General features: G+C 44.1%; 1 protein-coding gene across 5 annotated transcripts; it reads right to left on the reverse strand.

The window, feature by feature from the left end:
* Positions 1–707: 707 nt before the first annotated feature.
* klhl32 (kelch-like family member 32) lies at positions 708–27,163 on the reverse strand. Of its 5 annotated transcripts, none has more exons than XM_068322789.1 (11): positions 27,018–27,163; positions 25,553–25,671; positions 21,952–22,129; positions 18,191–18,298; positions 14,211–14,309; positions 11,331–11,546; positions 8,180–8,906; positions 8,034–8,092; positions 5,085–5,277; positions 3,563–3,657; positions 708–870 (listed from the first exon to the last, which is right to left on the reverse strand). In XM_068322789.1, exons 2-11 carry the CDS (start codon positions 25,573–25,575, stop codon positions 709–711), a joined length of 1,860 nt encoding a protein of 619 aa, XP_068178890.1. In that variant the 5' UTR covers positions 25,576–25,671; positions 27,018–27,163; the 3' UTR covers position 708. The 5 variants fall into 5 exon arrangements, with proteins under 5 accessions (XP_068178890.1, XP_068178891.1, XP_068178889.1 ...); XM_068322790.1 differs by having other exon boundaries at positions 3,575–3,657; positions 21,952–22,132; XM_068322788.1 differs by having other exon boundaries at positions 21,952–22,132.
* Between the last annotated feature and the right edge of the window lie 142 nt (positions 27,164–27,305).

A 27,305-nucleotide genomic window follows, 5' to 3' on the forward strand; every position in this document is an offset into this window, starting at 1 on the left:
CTTTTCTTGCTTGAATAGAAATAGTTATTTCTGCACTGGTTAGCTTCGGTCTCAGGCCCGACACATGTGCTAACCTGATCTGTATTTTCAAAATACATGTGAGCCAATGAGAACACAGCCTTTGTCGACATCTGAAATAAAAACATCCTCATGCTTTACACAGCCACAAAGTGATGACAGAGGTTTGATGGAAATGTTACAGAGAAAAGCTTTTCCAGCCTAGAATGGGTTATAAAGGACAATTTCTTTGAACTCCTGTGGACAACTGAGCCATTCAGCGGTGTCTGCTTCCTATGTGTTACTTAATATTGGTAATAGGATTGGCATTTTGTTCATGTCTTTTTAGGGAATTATAATCCCTCGGGAATTATTTTTTTCTTCATTTTGCTCACTGAGCCTTCAGTGGATGTCGTGAAAAGAGTCTCAGTCTTTTGGGAAACAACAGCTATGCTGTATCACTGAGGCAGCTGCTTTTACAGTCTCCTGGAAGCTTGGATGACGTGGCTCTCATAGATCAGGAAAGTATAGTTATTACATTTAGGCCTGAAGTAAATCTGCAAGGTGATGTGGCAGAGATGGCAGCTTACACAATGATTACAATGATCAGATGAACTTTTGTCAGCCACATGAAAACACTGACATTTGATAGAATCCAGGCTCCAGCATTGTCCGGTGTTGGTGTTTCATGAGGTTTTGTTCATTAGTGCTTCAAACGGCACCTATTCTGTGATGGGGTACTTGTAGAGTCTGTAGGTTTGGGCAGGTGAAGTAAGGAGCCGGGAGGAAACAAGCTGCTATCCCATTGGAGGCAAACGGCAGCGTTGGTCCATAAAAAACCTCCTCCTTGCCCTCTGTGGTCAGATCCAGCACCTGAAAGGAGGAAATGTATGAGTACATGAGATTCCTCATGAATCACCTGCATCTGTTTAGTGCTGGGTTAGCATTCCTTTTAGCCACTGAATGCAGATTCAGTTGAAACACAAACACGCCAACATGTTATCGTTCCTGTGGCGGCATCACAGTTAAAATGACCAGTTTTTATTGGATAATTGGTTAATAAATTCATTCATTCATTTTCTATACCGACTGGAGGTGTGAGACAGGGTACACTCCGGGCTCGACACCAATGCACCGCAGAGCCACATGCAGACAGACAAGCATGCGCAGACTCTCACACCTACGGGCAATTTTAAACAGGCCAATTAACCTGAAGCACATGTTTCTGGAGGTGGGAGGAAACCGGAGAACCCAGACAGAACCCACGCAGACACGGGGAGAACATGCAAACTCCGCACAAAGCGGGACTCGAACCCGGAACCGCCTTGCTGTGCGGCGACAGTGCTACCCACTGCGCCACCATACTGCCTTGTTTAATAAATTTACAAATCTATTTCGTAATGGTTCGAGCGTTGATCCCGGTGCTATAATCCATGTGGGTGAGATAATAAATCCTAACAATGATGAAAAAAATGTTTACTGAATTTTGTCAATTTTTTTGTTTGCATGAAATTATTTTATCAATTTTCAAAATGCATTTTTATAACTGCATTTACTTAACTAATGATTTACAATAAGTGCATTCAACTGAAAAACATCAATAAACTCTTTAAAAAATGTACCTGGATCAAGATAAAATTATTTTGTGCAACCACATCACATAATGAAATTAAGTAAATTCAACAACCTGTTTTTTTTTCAGTGTTCAGTCCTCACAGTCAGACACAGAGGGACGGACTGTTACAAGTTTACAGTATGGAAAGTAGAAGTACTGCATCCATCAGCTTCATTCAGGCTGATGGGCTCCTCTGTGATCAGGGCGTGAATCTAACCTGCTTCTCTGCACAACACTGGCTCTATCATGTTTCTAGATGCTGGTGGTTTTATATTTTCCCTGAACCTCAATGCTGCTACACACACTAAAACGGCAAAATATTTGTCACTTTCCACCTTCAAAGGATGCAGAGCCGTGTGTCCCCATCCCATCTTTCTCTTGGATCTTCCCGCTGGAAGGTCCACAGAGATCTAACATCTCAACACCTGAATCACACCATGATATTTAGTACAGGTATTGATGGTTCCCTGAGGATGAACACTGTTTACTCTGGTGATCCCTGGACTTTTAACAAGGTTGACACATGGTGTGTGTGTGTGTGTGTGTGTGTGTGTGTGTGTGTGTGTGTGTGTGTGTGTGTGTGTGTGTGTGTGTGTGTGTGTGTGTGTGTGTGTGTGTGTGTGTGTGTGTGTGTGTGTGTGTGTGTGTGTGAAATGTTCAAACTGCTGGAAACAACCCCATGAAATTTGGCCCATTGTTTCATCTGATTTTAATCAGTTTGGTGATAACATTTTGAGCCAAACATCAGACATCAGCCAGAAGTTTTACCTGTGCCAAGGATGTAAAATGATTACACTGGTTTGCCTGCTATCAGGATTGCATAAAAGTATTCATTGGATTTTCATTAAGCTCAGTGGGAGGGTTGGTCATGTGACAGAAAATACACCCTAAACAAAAGGTTCCAGATAAAGTGATGGATCCATCAGATTCGTTGTTGTTGTGTAAATGTTAACGATAATTGGCCAAACCAGGAGCTTTTTTATATACATCCTTCATTTCATGGCCATCAAAACGAAAGCATTTAGATTTCACTTTGGAATCTAGAATGGACATTTTTCAGCACTTGCAGGATGACAACACTGGTTTTTGTAACAAACTATTCAAATGCAACAAATAATAAAATGTATTTTAATTTCTATGTATGCACAACATTTTAGATTTTCCCAAGGCTTTCATCAAACTTTACCAAATAGTTTTTCTGAATTTTAGCACCAAAATTTTGTCTTGACATTTTAACACAAATATGTTCAGTTGTATAAAAGTCACCCTTTTATAACGCTACATTTATATTGTGTTTATCCTAAGAAAAATTGAGCTGTAGTGACGAGGATGTTAAATGAAGGGTTCCACAAGTCCAGCATACCTATACAGTCGTACTTAACTCCAAATGAGAGAAAGGATTGGCTTTGCAGCAACAGATCCTTCAGACACCCAATCAATTCACTTCGCTCTATAATCAGTCGCACATTTATCATTAAAATAGAGAGAATAATTCTCTGTACTTTTCACTCATGCATCAAGCTAAAGTTGTGACAAACACACACACGCACGCACACACTGGGAGCAACTTCAGAGTTCAATTCTCGACTTCACCTGACAACGCCTCAGTTTGCACAAAAAGTTCTTTTTCAGCAGGAATCATCAAATATATATGTGATCAATAACGCTTCTGAATGTATAGATATTAATTTTATTATCAATACTCCTCTTGGACGTATGTTTAGATGACTTCAATGCTGCTTGTTTAAAAATCTGTAATAGTCTCCAGGTGTAGGTTCCTGTGTAGGTTCATTCTCAGTCCTGGTCAATAGTATTTCTGCACATCGTCGGTCTTACTGACTTCCGTTTCGTTTATGGGTTGTTCATGTCACCATATGAGCTGCATGTGATCAAGAAACAGCAGAGTCCAGTTGGGACACGCCACTAAGATTCAGCAGTCTTCTCTCTCACCTGAATGCATACCAGAGGCTCGTTGGTCCAGATGGAGTAGCCTCCAACCACGTAGATCCTGTCGTCGTGGACGGCGACTCCAGATTCATTCTGACCTGAGGGGGACAGACACAATGTCTCACTGCGCTGAGCAGAAGGGCGTTGGGACAGCATGACTTCCACATCCCTCCCAGGAGACAGAGATAAATGGGAAAGATGACAGGAAGGCAGGAGTGTTTGGAGAGCCAACACTGAGCTCCTGCTTTGTTTTCTGTGACATTGTCTGAAACTTTTGCAGGAAGATAAATACCTAGGGAAAGTCAAAAAAAAGTCAAATACGAGGAGAGGAGGACGGAGGAGTGAAGTCTCCTCAACTTGAAACCTTGGAAGCCTTAACTATGACATGAAATGAGAGAACATGGTCATATCTTACAGTATAATGTGTACATTGTGCTTTCTAGTGCCTGGGGGTCAGTGCTGGTGGAGGTGGTGTTCCATCCCACTTCCACCAGCATGGAAACTATATGCAACATGCCCAGGGGTCCAAAGTAGGGATGCATGCTTTTTCATGGTAGATCATCCTCCTGCCTACTCACAAGCAGCAAGGACACATTATGTGTTTTCTAATGAAACGAAGAAAAGAAAGCTTTGCACAACCTGTGTTTCCAACAACCACATGCATACATCACTGGAAGTAAAAACACACTATGTTTCATGTAAACAAGCAAGTTTTCTCTGTTATATGAAATGTTTAGGGAAAATAAGCTACAATCAAGCTCCAAATTTGGCAGAAAGCCATGTATTTATGTGGGACCCTGTTATTCAGAGATTGATTTATGGGGTTTTTTCTTTGTAGCTAAGTGTATTTTATAGTGAAAGGTAAAAGTCGGGAAAAGTTGATAGAATACCATCTGGACTATCAGTGTTTTTATTTTACACGTTCTTCTGACAGAAATAACTAATGATAAATCTCTAAGACACATTTGTTGAGATTATCAGTGTTGTTTAGGTCTGTCCCGGGGACTTCCACACTGCCACCTGAAGCGGTGTTGGTAGATGATTACAAGATATGATATAAAAAGAATTTTAGATGATACAAATAGTAATTTTTAGCCATAATTGCTCTAAAAGACAAATAGGATGAACAATAAATAATAAGAGTTAAGATCATGAGTGTCTGGCACCCTCATTTTGAGGTTTGGGGCTGAAAATATTTATGGAACTATAACCCAAAGTAACCAAACCACAAATTTCGGCTAAAAAATCAAAGCTACGTCCAGTTTCTCTATGGTAAGTTGTGCTAAATGTCTAGTTTCATATTTAGATATGAGGTCGGTATGAATCGATTATGGTCCTCTCGACTACAAGAAATCGGTGGATGATGTAAGCATGTGACACATGGACATATTTGAAGTTCTCCGGCGGTTCTGTCTAGAGCATCAGAAAGCTGACCTCCCACTGACCTCTAGATACAGCTTCATCACCTGCTGTATAAATGTGTTCCCATATACCCCATCAGATGTGTGCTCCTCACTTCGCCCACCTGTGAGGAGGCTGAAGGAGCAGCGCGTCCACTGGTCCTGGTCCATGTTGTAGGAGTCAATATGGCGGACCAGGATGCGATCGTTGTTGTAGTCTAGGTCGTTTCCACCCAACACGTAGAGCTGCCTCCTCACTGCCGCCATGACGTGGTAAACCCGCCTCTGCAACATGGGACTCCGGGCCAACCACTGGTCCTGAAAAGGGGGGGAGGAGGTGTTGGAGAATGGATTAGGGGGTGGGGGGGAGCAGATGGAGGGGAAGAAAGGGGGAAGAAAATGATATGATGCAGATGAGAGAGGTGAGACGTGGTACGAGGAGAGGGAGAGGGTGGGAAGGGAAGGGAAGGGAAGGAGGATGAATAAGAAGATTAATATTTAAGCATAGCCATGCATAAGTAATTGATGTATGCTCAGTGCTAGATAAATAACGTGACACTAGAGCTCTGGTTGGTACTAATGACTTCCCTCCCTATTTCTAATCATATGTTTCAGCCACTCCATTCTACACCGAGGATCCCTGCTCATTTCACTAAGTATGCTGAAGCCGATTCTCTGTCGGCGTGTGTGTGTGTGTGTGTGTGTGTGTGTGTGTGTGTGTGTGTGTGTGTGTGTGTGTGTGTGTGTGTGTGTGCGCGCGCCAGTGTTTGATTGAGGCAGAGAATGAGTGTGTATGCGTGCATGTGTGTCTGTTGGGAGCTGACGGGTGGCCATCTGTTGAGGGTAGAGTGGGTGGGGGGTTGCTGTTGCTCTGGCAGGTGAATGCAGATTCACGGAGAATACAAATGAGACTCTCCCTCTCTCTTTTCCGCTCACTTCTTCATTCCCTCACTTTCACGTCGACATGTACAAACAGACCCATATGGATGTGCTCCATACACATATACGCACTGCTTACCTCCATAGACAGCCTCACACAGACCCAACAGCTGGCTCATATACATACACAAACAGAGCAGCTCACCACATTCCTCCACAGCGTGTGTGTCGTGCAATACAGAAAATATATGAAAGCATTTTCCACATATCAGATAAAGTGATGACTGCGACATCAAAAGATATCGGGTGTGTGTGTATATGTAGTTGTTCACATTGTGTTATTAAAGATAAACTTTGATAACATTGCAGAAGCAATATTAAAGATTTTCCTGGAACTGCATTAAATGAATAATAACTTTAAATGACAAATGCGAGCATTTTAATTCTGAGGTACGGGCTTCAGTTTTTCCATGTAATTCCTGTTTTCCACAATGCTTTCATTTCCACATGGTGTGAAAATCAATTATCAGATTCTTGACACCTGCTCTGAAAGGAGCCATCATTGTGACTCCGATGCTGTTAAGTACGGGTTATTTTACAACGATGCATTTTATCACCTCACTTCCATGTTTCTTTGACATCATGAACCGTCAGGCCAACACCTAAGTCAGTGAACACAATGTGAACAGTAGGATTCACCGCAAACACACACCCACACAGAGATGAGAATAAACTCATCAGTGGATGAAGAACAGAACGCACAAAAAAACCCACCCAAATCAAAACTCAAGAAAATGTCATTATAGGTATTCATCTAAGAAAATAATAGAGTAGAATATACCAGCATCATTCTCTGCTTCTGATTGGGTGAGCCCGACTCCAAAGTCACTTCTTATTTGTGACACAAAGATTTGGACGTGCAGCGTCTCCAGCCCTCTGTACAGACAGCAGGATGACGACTACTCACTGTGCTGCATGGACTGACGCGGAAGCTAGCTCAGTAATGTTCTTATCCACTGGAACCCTGTCAGAGTTTCTCTTCTCAGTCACTTCAACCCAACCTTCTCATACGGTTAGCAGTTTAGTTGGTCTAGCATCGGGGATTTTCACATAAATCCGAGACCAGTTGAACTTGGCTGTAATAACCTCCTCTGACCTTCTGATCAGAGGAAAGAAACATCTGGATGTTGTTCTGTGTCAGCCAGCTAGCCTTGTCAGGCAAATCTGAAATCTGATTGGTTAAAGACTTAGTCATCAATAATGTAATATATACATAATTTAGCATAACGAAATCTGATTGGACAAAAAAAAATGCTACATATACACACTGGAAGCAGTGCAGCAAGAGAAAAACTAAACTGATTAGAGTATTGGGAATAAATCAATACAATTTCAGACCAATATATAAATAAAAAAATATTAGAATTTTGGTTAGATATAGGAAAGTCATTCTGTTTGTGTTTGCGCCAGCGGAGAAGGCCTTGTGTATTTTGTAAATATTAGCTTTGAAGAGCATCTCACTGCACGGGGCTTCTGCACTAGTAGTCCAGCTGTCTAACATCTGGTTCAGTCCACCTTAACACAGGTGACTGAAACAGTTTCTGGATGGAGACACATAAGAACCATCTGAGTCTTTGAGTCTGGGAAATGAATTTGGTGGGTGTTCCTGGCACAAACTTAACCGACTCGAAATATGCAAGGAGAACGAAGGACGTCCTACAAATATCATTTGTGGTGCTGAGCATCAGACAAACACGTTTTCCATCAATTTGCACACTGGAACATTTTTGTCTGACAATAAAGTCACTTGTGCTTCTGCTGATATTACCCTCTAGGTATTGGCTGTGTGGAAAGTGATGGAGAATACATTTAAACTATGACTAATGAAGTTATCTGGTCACTTGGTGATACTGTAACAAGCTGTAAACAACACTAACACCTCATTTTATTGCTAGAAAATCTGATATGGCAAAAATGGTTGGGAAACAGTCACTGAAGTTAACATAAATACAAGTCGTGTCTCTTGACAACAGAAAAAGGACTGATTTCAGTCACTGAGAGTCCAGAAAGCTTTAGGATAATGTCAGCAGTCATATGTTATACTACACAGTAAACGTACATTTATAAGCATGTATGATAATTACCACTGGCTCCTACTCACACACCAGTAAGTGAGTTCAGCACTTCTCAGTTACCTGTTCTGGGTCGTACACCATCAGTCGGTTCTGGTACTGGGCGGTGTTGGTTACTCCCCCTGGAATGGAGAGGAACAGCACTCATTGTGTGTCTGTGTGTGTCATTGTGTAGCATGCATGTGTGAGTATGTGGAGTCCTCCCATACCTGAGACCCAGAGCAGGCTGTCGGCCACACAGCCAGCGTGACAGGACAGGGAGCGGTCGAACGGCTGGACGAACATCCACTTGTTCCTCTTGGGACAATAGCATTCCACCGATGGCAGCACCTGCCTCAGCTCGTTCCTGCCCCCCACCGCATACAGGCACTGCCCCAGCACCCCCAGGACAAAGTGTTCTCTGCAGGCCTTCATGGAGGCGATCTCCGTCCAGCAGTTGCTCCTGGGGTCGTATCTACAAGCGGTCCTGACTGCACACGTCCTGCCAGTGGCGTGCTCCACCTCCCCGCCCACCACAAACAGGAAATTCCCCATCACGGCCACACAGTGGTGGCTGCGCCCGGTGGGCATGGGGGCCAGCTCGCTCCAGTTTGACCCCCCGGCGACTCGCACGTGTTCCTGCGCAGCCGGGTTGAAATAGCGCAGCTCCCTGACTCTGCTCACCTCCCGCTTCCGCCCACCGGCGATGTAGAGGGTGAGGGACTGGAAACGGGGGCGGGTGCGGGCAGATTGATGTAGGGGCTGGGCGAAGGTGGAGTGGTGGTAGTCCAGGGCCTCGTCCACTAGGGCGGCAGCGGTGGGGCTGGATTGGACCAGTGGATGGCTGCGGGCCAGCTGGTGCAGCGTCGGGACGTCCATCAGGCCGTAGCGGACGTGCTGGATCAGATCCTCAGTGTACTGGTACCGACAGTCGTGTTCCAGCCACAGGACGACCAGCTGGGGGGGGGGGGGCAGGAGAACAGTAGGGGATGAGTGAGGGGCCCACTCCAACGTGAAGCTATTTCACATTCAGTCACATAGTTGGACCCAGTTCAGTATTCATCATGTTATGTTTGGTGGAGTCTTGTTTGTTTGTGGTTGTTGCTGTTGTTGTTTTTTAATTAAGTTGGGGCACAAGGCAAGAGAGAATCCATTCAATTCTGGGGCTAATCCAAAGAAAGCATTTTTTCGACGTTGCATTGTCATTATAATTTTTTGGTTTGTGTTGTTTTTTTGTTTTTTTTTAATGACACAACAACTGCTGACCTCATTTCCACTAAACTCGGTGAGAGAGCCGGACACGGGTGTGTAAAGCTCTACAGATGTGCACGACTGCGGTTTACATTTGCACCATCTTTGTGCCATGTCTGTTTTATTTAACAAATTAAAATCGCAATCATCAAAAATCAACACAGTTGAATTATTTTGACTTTTAGTCGGATGCATTTCTATCCGTAAAGAATTACGATATTTGAGCCTGACCTTGTTCTTTCCTTGAAATTAAGGTGGGAAAAGGAGAGAGAAAAGATGAGGAACGAATATTAAGACAGAAGGAAACTATTTGCAAGGCAGATAAAAAACAAAATGTTTAAAGGAGGAAGTAAAAAAAAAAAAAGGCAGGAAATAAAAACAGAGTGTCTGAGAAAGCAGCACAGGACCGCGAATCATTTCTAGACACTTCCCAAGTATAGACCATTATGGCACGAGTGGGGCAAAACACTGCTTCATCACACACACACACACACACACACACACACACACACACACACACACACGTATTAATCAGCAGCACTGGATGTACAGACTGTATATATCCACAGGCACACTTCTTTGTATAACGCAGGCGGACTCGGTTGCACAGAAGAGATTTAATTGAACTCGAGAGCGATGGAAGGTTATGTAGCTGCGACGCGGTGCTGATGTGGGCGAGATGACTAGAGATCACTGAAAACCATTATCAGGAAAACAATATGCTTTTTAACGCAATCAATGCAGATAACAAGAACTTCCATAATGCAATAAAGATAAGTTTGGGCCAGTGGAAGTGTGTTTTCAGACCAGGGATAAGTCAGAGGAGATACTCAGTGTGTGCTGAACAGCTTTTTCTTTGTTTCCCATCAGTCAGAGGACTGAATACACAACAAACACACACGTCAGGATTGCCTTTTTGTGGTATCTGTGCAACTCTCCCATCTCTTCCTGCCTTTCTCCACCACTCACCCCGCCTTTCTCCTCCTCGCTGCTCTGAAGTGACAGTATATGCTTCTGCTTGTGTGTGTGTGCATGTGTGCGTGTGTGTGTGCGTGTGTGTGTGTGTGTGCGTGTGTGCGTGCGTGCGTGCACTATGGCAGCTGACTGTGAAGGTCATGCTGCATCACACAACTTCCTCAGGGCACAGAATAAATCAACTCCTTCTCCCTCCTTCCCCTCCATGTTGAAAGAAGAAGTGTGTGTATGCATGTGTGTGTGTGTGTGTGTTTTTGTGTGTGTGTGTGTGTCTGTGTGTATGAAAAGGAGAGTGAAGCCACAAAAGAGAGAGAGAGACAGTGAGGGAGAGGGGGTGAGGGGAGAGGGGGTGAGGGGAGAGGGGGTGAGGGGAGAGGGGGTGAGGGGAGAGGGAGGCGACAGAAAACCAAAGCAAAGGCAAGAAAAGAAGAGAGGAGGAAAAAACAAAGGCAGAGAAAATGTGATTTCCAGAGCGTGAGAGACTCTAAGAAAACTCTGAGTGACAATGATTGACGGCCAAGCTATATTAGTTCGGTATTGGCACGCACCCCCCCCCCTCAACCCCTCGGACGACAGCCCCCGCTTGCTGCTCGCTTCCGTCTGATGCCCAAATTAACCTTCTGGGTGGAGTGAAGGAGGCCCAAAGCAGCCTAATCAGAGACTGATTAAGGTGGCGGCGGCCGGCTAAAGGGTCAGGGTAATTGTGCCATCAGAGGCCTGATTGTTTTCAATCAGACGGGCGGCCGAGTGACAGCTGGGGGATTGGGGCCCTGATGGAGCCGCACTGGGCCTAATCAGAGAAGAGAAGGGGAGAGAGATGGAAGGGGAGACCGGGTACGAGTGGGGGGGGGGCTGATTGGTGCAAATGAACAGTCAAAACAGTGAGTTCACATCCCTCTCTGCCGCTTCAGTTCATGACTAGTTAACACACACACACACACACACACACACACACAGACACCAAAGGATGGTCACACTGACACACATGGTAATGTGCATCACCTGTGATTACTGCATACCTGCATTGGTGTAAACATTATAGGACTAAAGAAATTTTGTGTTATCTTTTGTTTTTCTGCACACACAGAATAAAATGTGAAACATTTTAGCACGTTAATACTCCAGGAATCTTACAAAGCTATTTACTACACACACCTTCCATATCTCCTCCTCGCTCAGGGAGGTGAGGCGGTCGCTCTTCAGCACCTCTCTGAGGAGACGGTAGGGAAGCTGCACGGCCTCGTCCTGCCGGCTCTGGCTCAGCTCGGACAGATGCTCCACCAGGAAGGTCACCACCGCCTCCTCCAGGGTGGGGAGGTGGAACAGGTCGGCCACACGGTACAGCTCCAGGTAGTTCACGCTGCTCAGTTCCTGCAACAGAGTAGAAAAACATACCAGTTAATATGGGCTCAGTGTGTTTTCTTAGTACTTTCATCTACCAATTATGAAAAGGTAGTTTGGAGATATATTTAGTCAAAAATGTGAGAATAAAACATGCAAGATTCCAAATTTAATCATGTAAATCATTTGAGAAAAATTGGTCACATCTCCAGATGTCTTAAAGAGAGTGGTAACACACACACACACACACACACACACACACACACACACACACACACACACACACACACACACACACACACACACACACACACACACATACACACACACACACACACACACACACAACCGGGTAGATGCACACATACACGTTACCAGATGAGAAAAAATAGAGAAAAGGAGTAAATTAATGACAGTGAAGAAATGCCTGTGGAATAAGACTGCCATCTAGTGGCAGTAATGGTTCATGTCACAGGATCTGGTTCACTTATTCACTCACTGATTGTCTCCAAGGTGAGACAATCAGTTTTTGTCTCGTCTTCAGCCGCTTATCTGAATACATGTCAGGGGTTTACACTGGAGCCTGTCCCAGCTGGCTACAAGCAAGAGGTGGGGTACACCCTGGATAAGTCGCCAGTTTATCGCAGGACCACATAGAAAGACAGACATCCATTCACGCTCGCAGCCATACTACGGTCAGTTTAGAGCAACCGATGCACCTGTGTTACATGTTTTAGGTGGGAGGAAGCCAGAGAACCCGGAGGTCACCCACATAGACACGGGAAGAACACAGAAACTCCACACAGAGAGGCCCCATGGGGAATTGAACCCAGGACCTTCTTGCTGTGAGGCAGCAGCGCTCCCCACTGTGTCACCATGCTGCACATGGATCTGGTATTTAAACTTAAATTATTCTGAATGTAACGCTTCTTGTTAGTATTGTTGTTGGATTTAAATGGAGACGACCTCAGTAGGGCGGGGGGCAAGGAACACCCTGGACAAGTCACCTGTTTATTGCAGAGCATGAAGGCCAAACAACCAGTCACACTCACATTCACACTAATGGGTCATTCTTTTGCCTATATTGCAAATTTATATGTCAAAATATGGATTTAAAATTAAATTAAAACATATTTATTCTACCATATACAGAAACTAACACATGTATTAAATCTAAGTATATCATTATTATTGAGTCAGATAAATGAGCACTATTCACAGGAACTCCTGTATTGATCATTTAGTAGATATTCAGGGAGTTCTAAACATCAGTATCCATCAAACCGGGGGCTGATGGTGCTTTTACATTACAAGTCCAGCTTTACAGTCTATAATGCACACTAACTAAAATCCAAATAAACTGCTCAAGTGACTGTAAACAAAGATGGTAGCGGATAATGCACAAGCAGATAAATCAATGTTTTTCTGTTTTGTTGACATGTAATTCAGGGCCGGTCACTCATGCACGAAGCTGCTGCGACCACCAGATGGCGCGTTTGAGCTAACTTTACTATTGTGATGTAACTGCATAGATAAAATACTCTATATGATTGACTGCTGGGTCAGGATTTAAGAAGCACCAGCTAATGCAGTACACACATAAATACATAGCACTATTCATACGTAATTATGGGATTTTAAACCAAATGCAATATGCATGAATTCCAGGGAAACACCGAACACCTAAGGGTGATTCCGCCCTGCAACCATCTCCAACTAATTTGTCTTCATGCACATCAGCTTCTGGCTGTGGACCCAGAGACAAGGCTCGCCTCTGTTCCTGTAAATGCATCACCATCTAAGTCATTAGACACACAGAACAAGCAGCTGGGAAGCCTCGATCCTGAAGAGGATGGTACTCAAGTTCCTCCCCCAAGTCCTTGTTCAACATGCTGATACAATGATATCAGCTTAAACCTGCATGTGGTGAAGGATGCACACTACATCATTAAATATTGATCACAATAGATTGATTCTCTTGAAATGTGATACACATCCGTGCTTTCTCATACGTCTATGTGCTGAATATGAAGATGGAACAATTAGCTTTGTTTAACATAAAGACTGGAAAATCTCTTTATCTGCCAAGCACAAAACACCTCCTGAACACTGATTCAGATTAAATAAATGCGTAACAAGATGTTTAATGGAGCACTTTAGATTCCCCAGACTCACAGGAGGACAGAGCCAGGCCAGCCATTATCTTTGTGCTAAGCTAAGCTATCTGTCACCAAAGCTCTAGTCATTTTATCAGTAGGTGTTTTTCCTGCCACTGTTGCACTTTTTCTCTTCTTCAATTTTTTGAATTCCAAACATTAGACAGGCCCATCATGAGGCTTCAGAGACCATTATCTACTTCCTGGTTAATGTTTCTGTGACTGTCCAACCAGTCTTCACCTCCTGTTGTGTTTAATCTGGATTCCTCCCCCCTTAGACCCAGTTTGTTCCCCCCTGGCATCCATCTACTCTTGATCCTGCTTGTGTGTGTGTGTGTGTGTGTGTGTGTGTGTGTGTGTGTGTGTGTGTGTGTGTGTGTGTGTGTGTGTGTGTGTGTGTGTGTGTGTGTGTGTGTGTGTGTGTGTGTGTGTGTGTGTGTGTACATGGATGTGTGTGTGTACCTGGATGTGTGTGTGTGTACATGGATGTGTGTGTGTACCTGGATGTGTGTGTGTGTACCTGGATGTGTGTGTGTACCTGGATGAGGTAGTGGGAGCAGAGGCTGAGGAGCTCCAGCAGCTGGAGGTGGCTGCCTGCAGACAGGACGTCCTGGATGACCGCCGGCTCCAGAACGATCTGCAGACAGAAAAAAAAAAAGGTCAGCTGTTCATAATTGAGACTTTTCTCTGCTTTCAGTTCCTCTTTCAATATGAACTAAACATATCATTAAATAGATTTCAATAATAATGATCCCCAACTTCTCAACTCAACTATCTTGACACCATGACTTCTCCTGTTCAATAGTCAGCATCACACCTGCTTCAAGACCGAAGGGCGATTCCAAAGAACAGCCATGGTTTTGGTTTCACACACAATCTCTCTCAAACGGCCCAACTAAATGTCTCCCAGTCCTCATTTCAACTGAGTTCCATAATTTTTTTGTGTGGTGGTGTCTCAAAAATGAGGATTTGTTGCTTTTCTGTCATGTATGACACTAAAGTGAATACTGTGGCCGTTGTTTCAAGTGTTTCAGATCTGAAATGCTTTATCTTCCCTGTTGCCAATCAATTTGTTCCGGAAAGGGTCATTTAATATCTTCTGTAGTCTAAGTATAACTCTGTGTAATATATATAAAGTACTACACTTTATTGCAAAAGAAAACCTACAGTAAAGAGGCCCACAGAGCTTAGGGACCAACCCCTTCAGTCACATCCAGGCCGACGGTCACAGGTTCCGTCTTTAGGTCAATGCCCACTGGTCCAGCCAGTTTCACTGCAAATCCTCAGACAGTTGAAACACAGAAGAGATGCTTCCATGTGTAAAAAAAATTAAAAGTGTGCATACCTTCATCTGGATCCACTCCAGAATTCCATGTGTTACATTCTAAACCCTTAATCTTCAAAATTTCATCAGACCCTTCCTGGTTTATACATAATAAATGGAAATGGTGGAAAAAAAACAAACTGTCAATGTAAAAAATAAAAATAAAAAAGGGTCAAAATAAGCCAGCATGCTGTTTTGATTAATTATTGCAGCTAGAAAGCACCTCTGCATCTCAGGTTTTAAAACAAGGTGATGTAGGTTAGATTTAATTTGATTTTATTTCAATGTTTTTAGTGTGGAGTCAGTAAGAATTCTAAGAGCACAATGAGAACAGCCCTACTGACAGGCCTCACTCAGCGCTGTTCTCACAGTATTGTAAAGCATCCATCCTGTTCCTGCGGCACCGATTCTGATCAAATGTTCCTGTTGAGATGAATGAGGAACATCCTTCTGCTCAATAAAACACACCGTGAAGCTGTGGCGGCTCATAGCCAGGTGTCACACAGAGGCTACACCGCCCTGTCGGGTGGATCCTCTCAGCTCACTCTATTATCAAATCACACCAAACGTGTTGACGTCACCTCCAACAGTGGATTCCACATCGATAGTAATTTGGTATTGTTTCAACGGACAGGAACAAACCTTTGATAATCCAACTGGCAGCTCTGGCCTACAAAAGCAGAGAGGCGTGACTGCATCGGTAGTGAGTGAGAAAAAAATGACTTCATCATTGGCTTCCCTTCCTCTCACGAATGTTGACACACAGGTGTGAATAATAGTCATACCACTTCTCACGTCTCCTGAAAACAGACAACACAGCCCCTTTTTATTCTTGACAAACCAATCACATCCTTTCATTCCCTGCTCCTCTACCTATTGTAACCAATCATCTGTCATTGTCTGTTTGAGTACACACTTTGCTTCCAAGTAAACACAAATATTATTTGCCGCTTTAGCATTCATGTGAACAGTTGGAGATGATCAAACACCGAGACGGAGAACGAACACGGCACCTCTGCTGATACTTGTTTATTATTTTCTCTGCAGTTAGCACATTTATCGCTGCATGGTTTCCTGCCAGCCAATCTACTGCTGGCCTATTTAAAAATCCTTGAGCTACTCTAATCCTGTCCATATTAACACAAGAAGCAGTTACACTGTGTGTAAAAGTCACCCAGGCCTTCATCTCATTATGTTTGGTTTGTAAAACGTTCTATATTCTGGGTTCCCGTCCCGTCTCGACTTTGAACAGATCCTAAGAGACCACATCAAACCGCTGTCATCCTGACGGCACCACACTGACTACCTGTAAGGTGCCGGCTAGGATCTAAACTTTTACTTGTTACTTTTAAAGCCCTGCATGTTTTTAATGAGCCGTACTGCTGCCTAGGCTCAGGCAGGATCCTCCTCTCCGTGCCACGACTGAAGCGTTCTTCATCAGAACCCTGCAGCTGTGGAACTTCCTGCTGAGGAAACCAGTGACGACAGTCAGTGTCTGAAATGACTCATAAAAAGCTACTTTCACAGCTACTTTACTTTTAGTAAATCTGACATTTGTTGTGTTTTTATTTCACTATTTTCTCTTATGTAATATTTACAGGGTTTTTTTGTCGTGTTCAACATTTTTGCTGCATGAAATGCCTGATCACATTTTGTAAAATGAATGTTGTTATTGTTCCTTTTGCTGTTGTTGTTAGGGCTGGAGATGGTCCTGGTAACAATCTCTCTATTATTATAATTAATCATTGCTGGTTCCCCAATGGATTAAGATGATTACAGTTACAGATGATGGCGATGTTGATGATTATTATTAATTAATAATGCTGATCTTAAATGAAGCTGATCACTGACCTTACCTACCCAAAGCAACAAAATCCTGAATTAATTTCTAATGTTTCCGAATCCGTTCTTCTCACAGACGGCAGCAGCGATGAACCCAACCCCACGCCGCATCAGAAACGAGTGAACGCCGCTCACAACCTGCCCTCCCCTCCTCTCCAGAGGCCCTCTACGGATGGAACACGTCAACCCCACACGGCAGAAGCCGGTTTCATAACGCCGTGGCGGCTCGACTGTGGGTGTATAGTGAGCTCTTTCAGTTTAGAAAAATAGATTTATAGTATGAGGTGGGAGGGTGAGGACACAGTGGGGGCACAGCAGGATGTTCCAGAGGTTTATTAGATGTAGACACAGGCGGTGGTCTTGGCATGCAGTAAACATTTCATTTGCTAACTGGCTTCCATGGCTGGAGTCCCGTGGCAGCATGCCTCGTCACTCACACTGCTGGCCGATGACATGTGGCTGAAGGGTTTTTACTAGGTCATTATTCATGGTGTGGGGATAAGCATATTGCCTTCATCTCATCTGCTATCATCTCCTCTGGGCAGACAGGAGCTCAGCCAACCAAAGCAGCAACCGGCTGTTGACCTACTTGCGCTCCCCAACCATTCACTCTTTGCTCATTTCCACTGTGGAAATAAAATTAGTAGTAATTACAAAGTTCCCGGCCTCTCGGTGTACTGCAGAACCCGCTAGGCTGCTTATTGGAGAGAGCATTGCCTGCTCTAACAAGGTCAAGGAGGGTTATTAGGAATTATCACACACGTATTCTGTACCGAGGGGATGAGGGGGCGAGGACAGCGACCTCACTCAGACGCTGTCTCGCTGCTTCGGTGTGGAAATGAAATGCAGTGCTCTTCGCTTCCCCTGACTTTAATTAAGTCTGGTTTTAATTTAGAATCGTGTCCAGCGGTGTGATGGCAGGCAGCAGAGGAGAGAACTGTTTATGGTCAAATCAGCTGAACAATCCTGGATAACACTCTATCCATGCTGCTACTCTCCAGACCTACAGTCAATGCTTGTTTGGTAGAACAAGCTGTGTAAACACATAGAGATTATAAATATCAATATAAAGCGTTTGAAAATTAAATAAATGTTATAAATTGTTTTAAATTAAATTAACCATCATGCCTGTAAGTCCACTGGGATAGGCTCCAACAACCCCCCTGACCCACGTAAGCAGAAAAAGCATAACAGAAGATGAATGAATGAATGAATGAATGCTTTTTTTTCTATCTTTACTCCAGTTGTTTTTTAAAAGCAGTTCCCAGCTATGACCTCTCAATAAAACAGTGAGGGAAGAACTGTGTGTGATGGAAACGTTCTGTTCCGTAGCAGACCCTCCCCAGACTCACCTGGCCAGTGTAGGCGAAGTCCAAAGCGTGCTTCAGTCCAGTGCAGGTCACTCCTTGCAGGGTCACTTCATCTGCCTCACTCTCCACCATGCATAAGCTGAACATAGCCTGATGACACACAAGGTGAGGTTAGCTGAGGGAACACCCCATCACAGGTATTTTAGCTGTGACTGAGTTCAAAACAGAAACACATGGTCATGGGACATGATCAGTGATCAAACACTCATGCTAAAATCTCTGTGTCACACGCATACACAGTCAAACCTGTGAACACCACGCTCCACGTGAAATGAAAGCAGTGAACGCAGCACCTACATTCTGTCCTTGCTGTGCCTGAGTCCAGCTTGCTGCTTCCTAATCAAAGCTATTGACTGTTGTCCTACTGTGAAGGGATGACACAGACATTGATCAGCGCCAACCAGCAGCAGCGCACAGCATAAGGCAAGGGAGAGGTGGATGGTGGGTCAAGGGTGGCCATCATGAAGATCGTGGGGAGTAGAATGTCCTCCACAATCTCTTTGCCTCAGAATCCAACACTAAAAAAAGATCTGGCAGGGCCTTCCTCTGCATGTTGGGGTTGATGAACAGGACAGCTCTAACCTACACAGATCACGTCAGGGGATGATTCCAGCTGGGTTACGTTCAGCACTGGCATCGGTGGAATACAAAGAAAGCTGGACAGAGATACTGTCAAATGGCGAGTACCTGTGACTTTAAACACTTTGCAGGTCTGTGCCCAAGTTTGTGAACGTTAGCAAGTGAGCGAAAAAGGTAAGGGGAGGAAACCCTGGGCGTGTTTAGACAGCTGTCCACCTCGTCGAGCTGACCTTGACTGAGCAGCTCAGGGGAGAGCTGGTGGGGGCGAACGGTGGCTCCTCTGACTTGGGTTATAAATCGAGTGCACACTGTAGTCCTTTCACATGATGCTGCAGGGGGACGCATTGCTGCAGTTAGCCTGATGTCAGCAGAAATGATGTGTCTGCTTGTTGCGGTCATACCAGACAGGATATGTGACTCCCTCTAACACCCAGAGAGACATCCCCACATTCTGTGAGGCTGTTTTCATGTCTGAGTGAAATACTAGCCTCCCTCTGTAGACCTGTGGCTGATATTCACTGGTACATACAGTACACCACAGAAATCATTAGCAGTTGTGCACAAATGTCTTTTTACCCTGGGATCAGTTGTGATTGTTGAAGATCAACAGATATCACTGCTCTGATCAGGAGTTCAGGTGCAGAACGTTCTGCTTGATCAAATGTAAAAAACTGTCACCAAATTAAAATTCATTTAAATGCTGGTAATATGGCCCCATACCCTTAACTATGATAAATAAGAATAAATGACTCACATTGCCTTGAATAACAAATGTTAATTGCATTAACACTTTTGTGCAACCACCATCTTTTTTTATATTACATTCCTAAATTGTTATTCTAGCTTCAACACTTAATACTGCAAATAATAAGAATGAAATAAGTCGCATTATTAGTGTGTACCAAAATTCTACCAAATTAAATTCTACCAAACAGCTTTAATCAGAGGATGCATTGTGTGCACATATTCCTAAATATTAAGTACATATTAAATTTAAAACCAAACCCAATGGTATCACTTTTAAAGCCAAAATTATTTATAAATAACTAAACATTAGTCATCCTTCATTATTGCCTGAAAATTGCACCATACGTGAGGTTTAGCCTGAAATGTCTTCGACTAAAAGACAAGCACACGCTTTTCTGGTTCAATCTCATGGAGCTGTTGCTATAATAGCAGTTTAGGACAATTTCAAGAACTTACACAAGACAAAAGCTTTTCTTTGTGAAAGTATTGTGGAGCGACAATAGACACCATCATCGTACTACTAGCTGGCAAAGAGAAGTAAAGGCCTGATAAGGCACCACTAGGCAGCACCAGCCAAACACATCAGTTTCCTAAGGGAAGGCAATGAGCCTCTGAAAGCAAGAACTGAGATGAACTGTTCCTCTGGTTACAACAATCTTTTCACTGGGAGATGCAAAGGGACATGAAAAGGAATCTAGTCTTTCCAGAGATATGGGTGACCTCAATATATCAAGACATGCATGGCGCTTCTATCTAGGAAGACATGGAACCTTTCAGTAGCCAAACTCCTAGTGCCCTAGAAGGCAAGGCAGGACATTTCTTATGAGATGAAGAAAGACCTAAATACCAAGATTCTGGTAACTGTTAGCAGGCTGCATACACCCTTCACATCAACATTATGGCCTTGCGTCTCTCCGGAAATTGGAAAAAAAAAGTGGCAGCTGAGACTAACTCAAGGTAGTCATGTTGAGCGAGAGCTTATAATCAGAGTCTTTCCTTCCAAAGAAGGCAAAATTGTTTTTAGCTCCTTCATTCAGGCAAATGGAAATGTCAAAGGCTTTTAAACACTGACCCTGAAATACTTACATAACACAAGCAGAAAGGTTTCCAAAAATCCAACAACCTTAAATCCATAAAGATATTGAATGCTTTCTGCTTGTAGCAAAGGATTTATTGTGTTTAGTTCATCTCTTTAAGGATAAAACTTCAAAACTCATAGTAATCTTGTAATAATCCATTTTGAAATTTGGTCAAAATACTGTATATTCTACACTAAAATAGTACATCTTCATAAGCAGCATGTGTAGCACAGGCTGTGCTGAACACAGTGCTAAATCTTTCTCTGAGACAATAGCGGCTTGTGATAAGCGTTGTGCTCGGACTTCAGATTTGAAAAGAAGGGATTTCTCTGTATGACAAAAAAAGAGAAAGGAGAGGCTGATGTTCTCACGCCGATGCCAGCGTGACCGATTTCAAATGTCTTAGTAACGGCTTTGGAAGAGGCAGGTGACACATTCGGTCCTAGGCAAGCAAGTCACGCTCGATCAAGTGTTTTATCACCATTTCACACGTCTGCTGGCTTGAAGGAATATTGTGATCACAGCTACGTGCTGGTCTGGTGTGGAAGAAAGAAGCAAAGAAAGAGAGAGGAGTCGCTGCTGATGACTCAAAGCACCTTCATCTCCCCAGTAAATTAACTAAATGAAACCCTGTGGTGCATTCAGGTATCAAACAAAAGATAATGCAGTTAGGCCCCGACAGATGAACAGGAGAGCCGGGTGACATTTCTTGCTCATTGTACCAAGATGATCTAATAATCCGAGCTCTGCTCAGGCGGGACTTGAAAGAAGTGCCATTTGAAATGGGAGAGAAAGAACAGGAGGAGGAGAAAAGTAAGAGAGGACAAACAGAAGGAGGGGAGAAGTGTGAGTCTCCCACCCTCAACAACTCAACAGGAATCAGTAGAAATAACACACACATTCACACACACACACACACACACACACACTCACGTAGAAGGAGGAATTATCTCTGGTCAACTTGGACATATTTAATCTGTCTCTCATTTTCAAGAGGGATTAATTTCTAGTTCCTAATCTCCTCAATGTCCCTAGATCAAATCTCATCGGTGCCCTTTTTGAAGCCTGTTTCCTGTCTGGCTGTCTGACAGCGTGACTGTACCTCCAGACCACGTGAGCAAAAAAAATAGGGCTTGATCCACGTGAAATGTTTGAAAATTGACTTTCTACAAGTTTTTTTTTTTCTGGGATGAGACCCCAAAACTTATGTTGAGAGGAGGTTTGAACAAACCAGCCCTGAAGATGCTCCTTAACATGCTGTAACCTCCATCCACATTAACTTCTGGTGCTCATTTGTTCAACAGACACACATTTTCAGATGTACGATCCAGCACTCACCCTGAAGTAATCGCTGCACGCTGCCAGGACGGCTTTGTGGGCGTGGAACTTCTGCTCGCCAGCCACCAGGGTCACGTCACACAGAAGACCGTCCTTCCTCTGCTGGTTGAGGGCAGAGAGGACAGAGTCCTGGTGGGACTTTGACTGACAGAGCCTCTGTCCTGTCAGCATCTCCCTGCTGCTACACACACACACACACACACACACACACACACACACACACACACACACAAAGATGACATGTTAAAACTAAGTCATGGACTTCCATTAGAAACAAAGCTCTACTTGTATTCAAGACTGCTATTGATATTCCATCCATCTTCAATGAATTAATAATCAATGGGGAGAGGCTGGATAGATGAACCAGCTCATTTAGGGATGATTTCAGGAATTCAATTTCTGGAAAAATAGACTGGAACACATATGACCGTTGCTCTTTGATTGGACCAGATTTAAATTCCTGGACGAATCACCGATGGATTTGGTATAAATGTTGCATACAGGATGGATGTAAGCGTCTTACTATGGTGAAGGAACCTCTCTGTGCACAATCATACTACATTGAGAACTTACCAACTACAGACTCGGCTTGTGATTTGCCGAGAGCAAACACAGCACAGTGATTGAAGCATGTTGAATATGTGACATGATAAAAAAGAAAATAGAATAAAGGGGTCAAGAGCACTTCGTGCTGACATAGGAAGATCAGTACGACCGATGTGAAAGAACCAAGGAATGCTTCGTGAGGACAGAAAACAAAAAAAAGACCGGTTCAGGGCTGGATGGAGCTGCTGTGTTCTCACCCACACCTGCAGTTGCAGGAGGAGGACACAATGCTATGAGGCAATGAGACACAGGTGAAACCAGACACAAGTAGCTCAAAGGTAGCCCGTCACAAACAGAAACAGAAAACATAACGCCACCATTAAACATAACAGAACCATAATAACAATAAAGAACAACACTATAACACATATAGGAAGGACAGACTCATCTAAACAGCTGAGTTTTCCTCTGAGGTTTTCAAGAATCATTCACCTGGAGCAGCCCAGAGGGGAAGAAGAGCCACAATGAAGGCATGTTACCCATAGCTCAGAGGGTGGAGAGTGGAGCGCAGAGAGGACAGACATCCAAGGATGAAGTGAACAAGGGGATGTGCAGGGATGCAGGAGAGAGGAAAGGTAAGGAGAGAATTTCTACACGGAGGGAGGCACTTTAATAGTGAACTATTAAACTGAACACAATTATGTGTGTGTGTGTGTGTGTGTGTGTGTGTGTGTGTGTGTGTGTGTGTGTGTGTGTGTGCGTGCGTGCGTGCGTGCAGTTAAATTCTGAACATCCTGTTAACTTTCTAATCCCAGAGTGGGAACTGAAGGAGAAGGGCATTCTGGTAATCAAATATGTCATAAAAGGTTTTAGTTTCTCTGCAGCAGAATGGAAGCAATCGAGTCTTTTGTCTGCCGTCCTCAAGCTCACCGAGTCTAACAGCAGCAGAACAGCAGCAGTAAAACAAATCCAGATTTAAACTTTCATGTTTTCATTAGATCAATCTGTGGTGCTGAAGGTTAATGAATGTCTTTTCCATATACAAGAAACAATAACCAAACCAAACCCTACCCAATGGAAGGATGTTCTTTCCTGAAATGAAAAACTAATTAATGACATAAGGTAGCTTCAAGTGGCACTCGCACAAATCCTTAGCTATGAATGACATCCCTACGATGTCCTCCTGAAGAACACATCCTGACCTTCAGTTCTCACATCAGATTCTTTATGGGGGATGAGACGATGACGCAGAGCGAGTCTTAAAAGGTTGTGGCTGATTCGCAGACTGATGCGGATCCACGTTGCACCAAACATACGTCTGTTTCCGCCACTCGTCCTCAGCCCCCCTTCTGACTGTGGCGTCCGTCAGCAACACCCTCACCATCCCATCCCATTCCATTTCCGTCCACCTCCAGCGGCGGCAGACACTCCCAGCGCTGCTGTCTGCCAGAGGCTAACCCTGTCACCTTCATGGTGATGGGGTTTAAGGCTGGGGAAATAATGGCTGAATGCGGGTGGGTGCATATGTGCACTGTGGGCCAGAGGCGAGATGATTGATGAGTCAGGCTGTTTGTTTGGTATTTGGACTCTGCTGGGGGGGGATGAGTTGGGGGGAGAAGGAACTGCTGAGCGGGATGAAAGAGAAGGGAGATAACCGAGTTTTACAAGTCAGAGAGGGAAATTCTGGACCGGGGATCTGAGGAGCGTCGGATGTTCTTGATGATAATGAATACATGAATATAAAGAGATGAAAACATCATCTATGACTTCCATCACTTTTATCACATTTGCAGCACACCAGTGATTTAGAATGGCAATTTCATAGAACTGGTTGATTAACAGGAATATTTTATCAAGACAAAACTGAAAAAAACAAAACCAATCAGATCATGTCCCCTCTCTATTTGTACATTCTTCAAGCCTCATAGCTCAGTTTGTACCACAAGCATATCAGTAAAAACCATGGGGTGTTCAGGCACAAGCCTAGATAACATCAACCAGACTTATATTTCTCAGTCTTGCCTTGACAAAGATCTTCCGGAGCCACAGGAGACGATGGCCCTAGGCTGATTAATAAGCCGAAAATGAGCCAACAAGCTATGAAACTGGTGTTGGACTTTAAAATCTGAAAGCGATAATGGCTTTCAGCTTAATGGTCTGCTCAAATCTGGCAGGAAAATTGAGCAGGTTATTGTTTTAAAAGAAAGGAATAAGATTATTTTCATAAAGGAAAATGTTAGTGAACTAATTCAGTCCGCACATATCCTCCAGAAAATCAATGGACAGACCAAATTCAGAGCACTAGCATCATCAGACGTGTCCAAAAAGATTTCTCTAGTCCTCGGTGTCATCGTCACACATCAACCAACACGACTGCTGACATCGTTCTTCATTATAACAAATAAGACTACAGGACTCGCGGATTGCATTAAATGTTCACATTGATTTATGACTTTAAAGATTTGAATCTACATAATGTTCAGTTGACAACTTGTTGACTTAATCTCTTCTGTCCATCTTTTCCAAATAATTTTTTGACAAAATCCAAAATATAAAATGCACAGCCTTATCGTTTGAGTCAAGGGGGTGGCAGTAGTTCAGTCCACTAGGGCTTGTGCTGGGGACCAGGGGGTGGCTGGTTCAAGGCCCATGTGGACCAAATAATTTGGCGCGTGAACTGGCAGTGGAGAGGGGCCAGTTTACCTCCTTAGTACTGCTGAGGGGCCCCTGAGCAAGGCACAATCCCCTTACTAGGTGCTCTTTGGGCGCAACGCAAAGTTAGCTGTCTGCTGCTCTGCTTCCCACAACTGTCTGAGGAGGGACGGACTAGAGTGGACAAATGATTTCCCCTACGGGGGATGAATAAAGTTGATTTCTTCTTCTTTCTTCTTCTTCTAAATCATCCTCATCTTATTTCCATTACACCCAAACAATAAGGTGGAGAAGTTCCGCCCTAAACTCCGACCACATAGCAATGAAATAGAGAAAATGACCTTCAATGTCACAAACAAGTTGCCCATAGGCTCCTTGTAGAGAAATCACTAAGGCTAGTTACCTGAGGCTGGGTTCAGAAGGCATGCCCCTGGACACAGGACGTGGAGATGGGGGTGCAGGTGGAGATGTTCTATGTGGCTCCAGAGGACTGCAGTCTCCTCACTGGGAACAAACATCAGCCTGATGGGGCAGAGCAGCACATGTCAGCATCACTCAGCCCATCTCCCTGACCCGGCCACGTTGTGACAACCCCCCCGTGTGATGTGTGAATCCACCAGTCCCTTCGCTCGCACACACTGCTCTTGATTTGACAACGCCTGTGTGTGTGTTCTTTCCAAGCCCTTTTCATTTGCAGCACAGCGACTGTCGCAGACAGCATCACTTCAGGGAGGGAATAAACAACCTAAGCACCTTTCATAACAAGCCGGTGGTCCAGATTACACCCAGTCCCCCGGTGTAGACTATCTAGTCATAATGTGCTACACACCTGAATCAGATACCCCTTCCTGTCTCCTGTGAGATAATACCCAGCAGCCTGAGGGGGGATACAGAGGGCATTGCAGATACACTCTGGAGCCAATGCTGTTCTGGGGACCCTGACTGAAACCCATATTCTTGAGCTGCCTGTGGACCTCTGTGGTCGGTCCAGACAGTGTGTGCATGGGGTTCACCTTAAGTGGACGATGGGGTAAGTGCACCGCTGGCTCGCCTCGAGTGTCATCCCCAGCCAGATATGCTGTAGGTATTGATCTGTGGATGACTGACCTTCAGACACAGCCTCAGGCAATTTCTACTGGCTGAGTGGGAGAAGGAGCCCAGACACGCTGCACACATGACATAGCTTATTGGCTTTTAATACTGCAGTGGAACTCAAGCAAATGCACTAAACCATGTCTGTGAATTGCATTAGCAGGATCAATCGGAACAGATACTCCATTGCTCTTAATTTCTCTCTATTTATTTATTTATTTTTGGTCATATCTCTGTTTGAATCCATGCTCTAACTATGTGTATCATACTAAGTTTTGCTTCTTCACCTCAATAGTTTCAACACACCTTGTCTCCTCTACTTAAGGCAGGGGAAAAAAATCCAATCTTTGTGGCTTCAGGAATGATTAGAGATGTCCGCAGGGTGGGTGTATTTGGGACAATCTCAACAAGTAGGCCATTGTTCCCTGAAATACCATCGTAATCTCCTGACTGAAAACAAGCACCCTGGGGAGCGAAATGTTGTCTTTCACCCATCAGACGGAGCTGGGATCTACCCAGGAACTGAACTTGACCAGAAGGATGAAGGTTTGGGTTGCCAGATGAGCAGACACCACCAGCGTTACCTTTCACTTTCTAAAAGCTCCCAGCTGTCAAAAGGTCTCCTAGCAACAGCCCAGAGCCTCCGTCTGCGGGGACGGGAAGCAGCCTTTCGAGCAGAATAATAACCCTGTTGCATCCTAAACCAACATTTCGATTTTATTTTTTTTTTAAAATGTACTGAATTCGATTCTTGTTTTAACCCCTTGCGAGCTTACCTCATATGAATTCGTCAGGGGACAATTCCTTCCTCTCCGTCGGCGTCTCGGTAACTCTCTGTCATTTGATGTCCGAGAATGTTTCTTATAAATCCACGGCGTGTGGAGCGCAAAGGAGAGCAGACGAGCTCAGTTATCACGGACTCTTTATTGGTTACACTGTAGCACCCACATTGTCACATTGTAACCCCTCCTCTCCACGGCAGTCACATGAGTGTGGACACAGAGGAGCTGCAGCGCCCCCTCGTGGTGTATTTGGACAATAGCGTGTACCCAGTTACTGTATAT

This window comes from Antennarius striatus, chromosome 9 (assembly GCF_040054535.1).
Source record: "Antennarius striatus isolate MH-2024 chromosome 9, ASM4005453v1, whole genome shotgun sequence".
Classification (NCBI taxonomy): Eukaryota; Metazoa; Chordata; class Actinopteri; order Lophiiformes; family Antennariidae; genus Antennarius; species Antennarius striatus.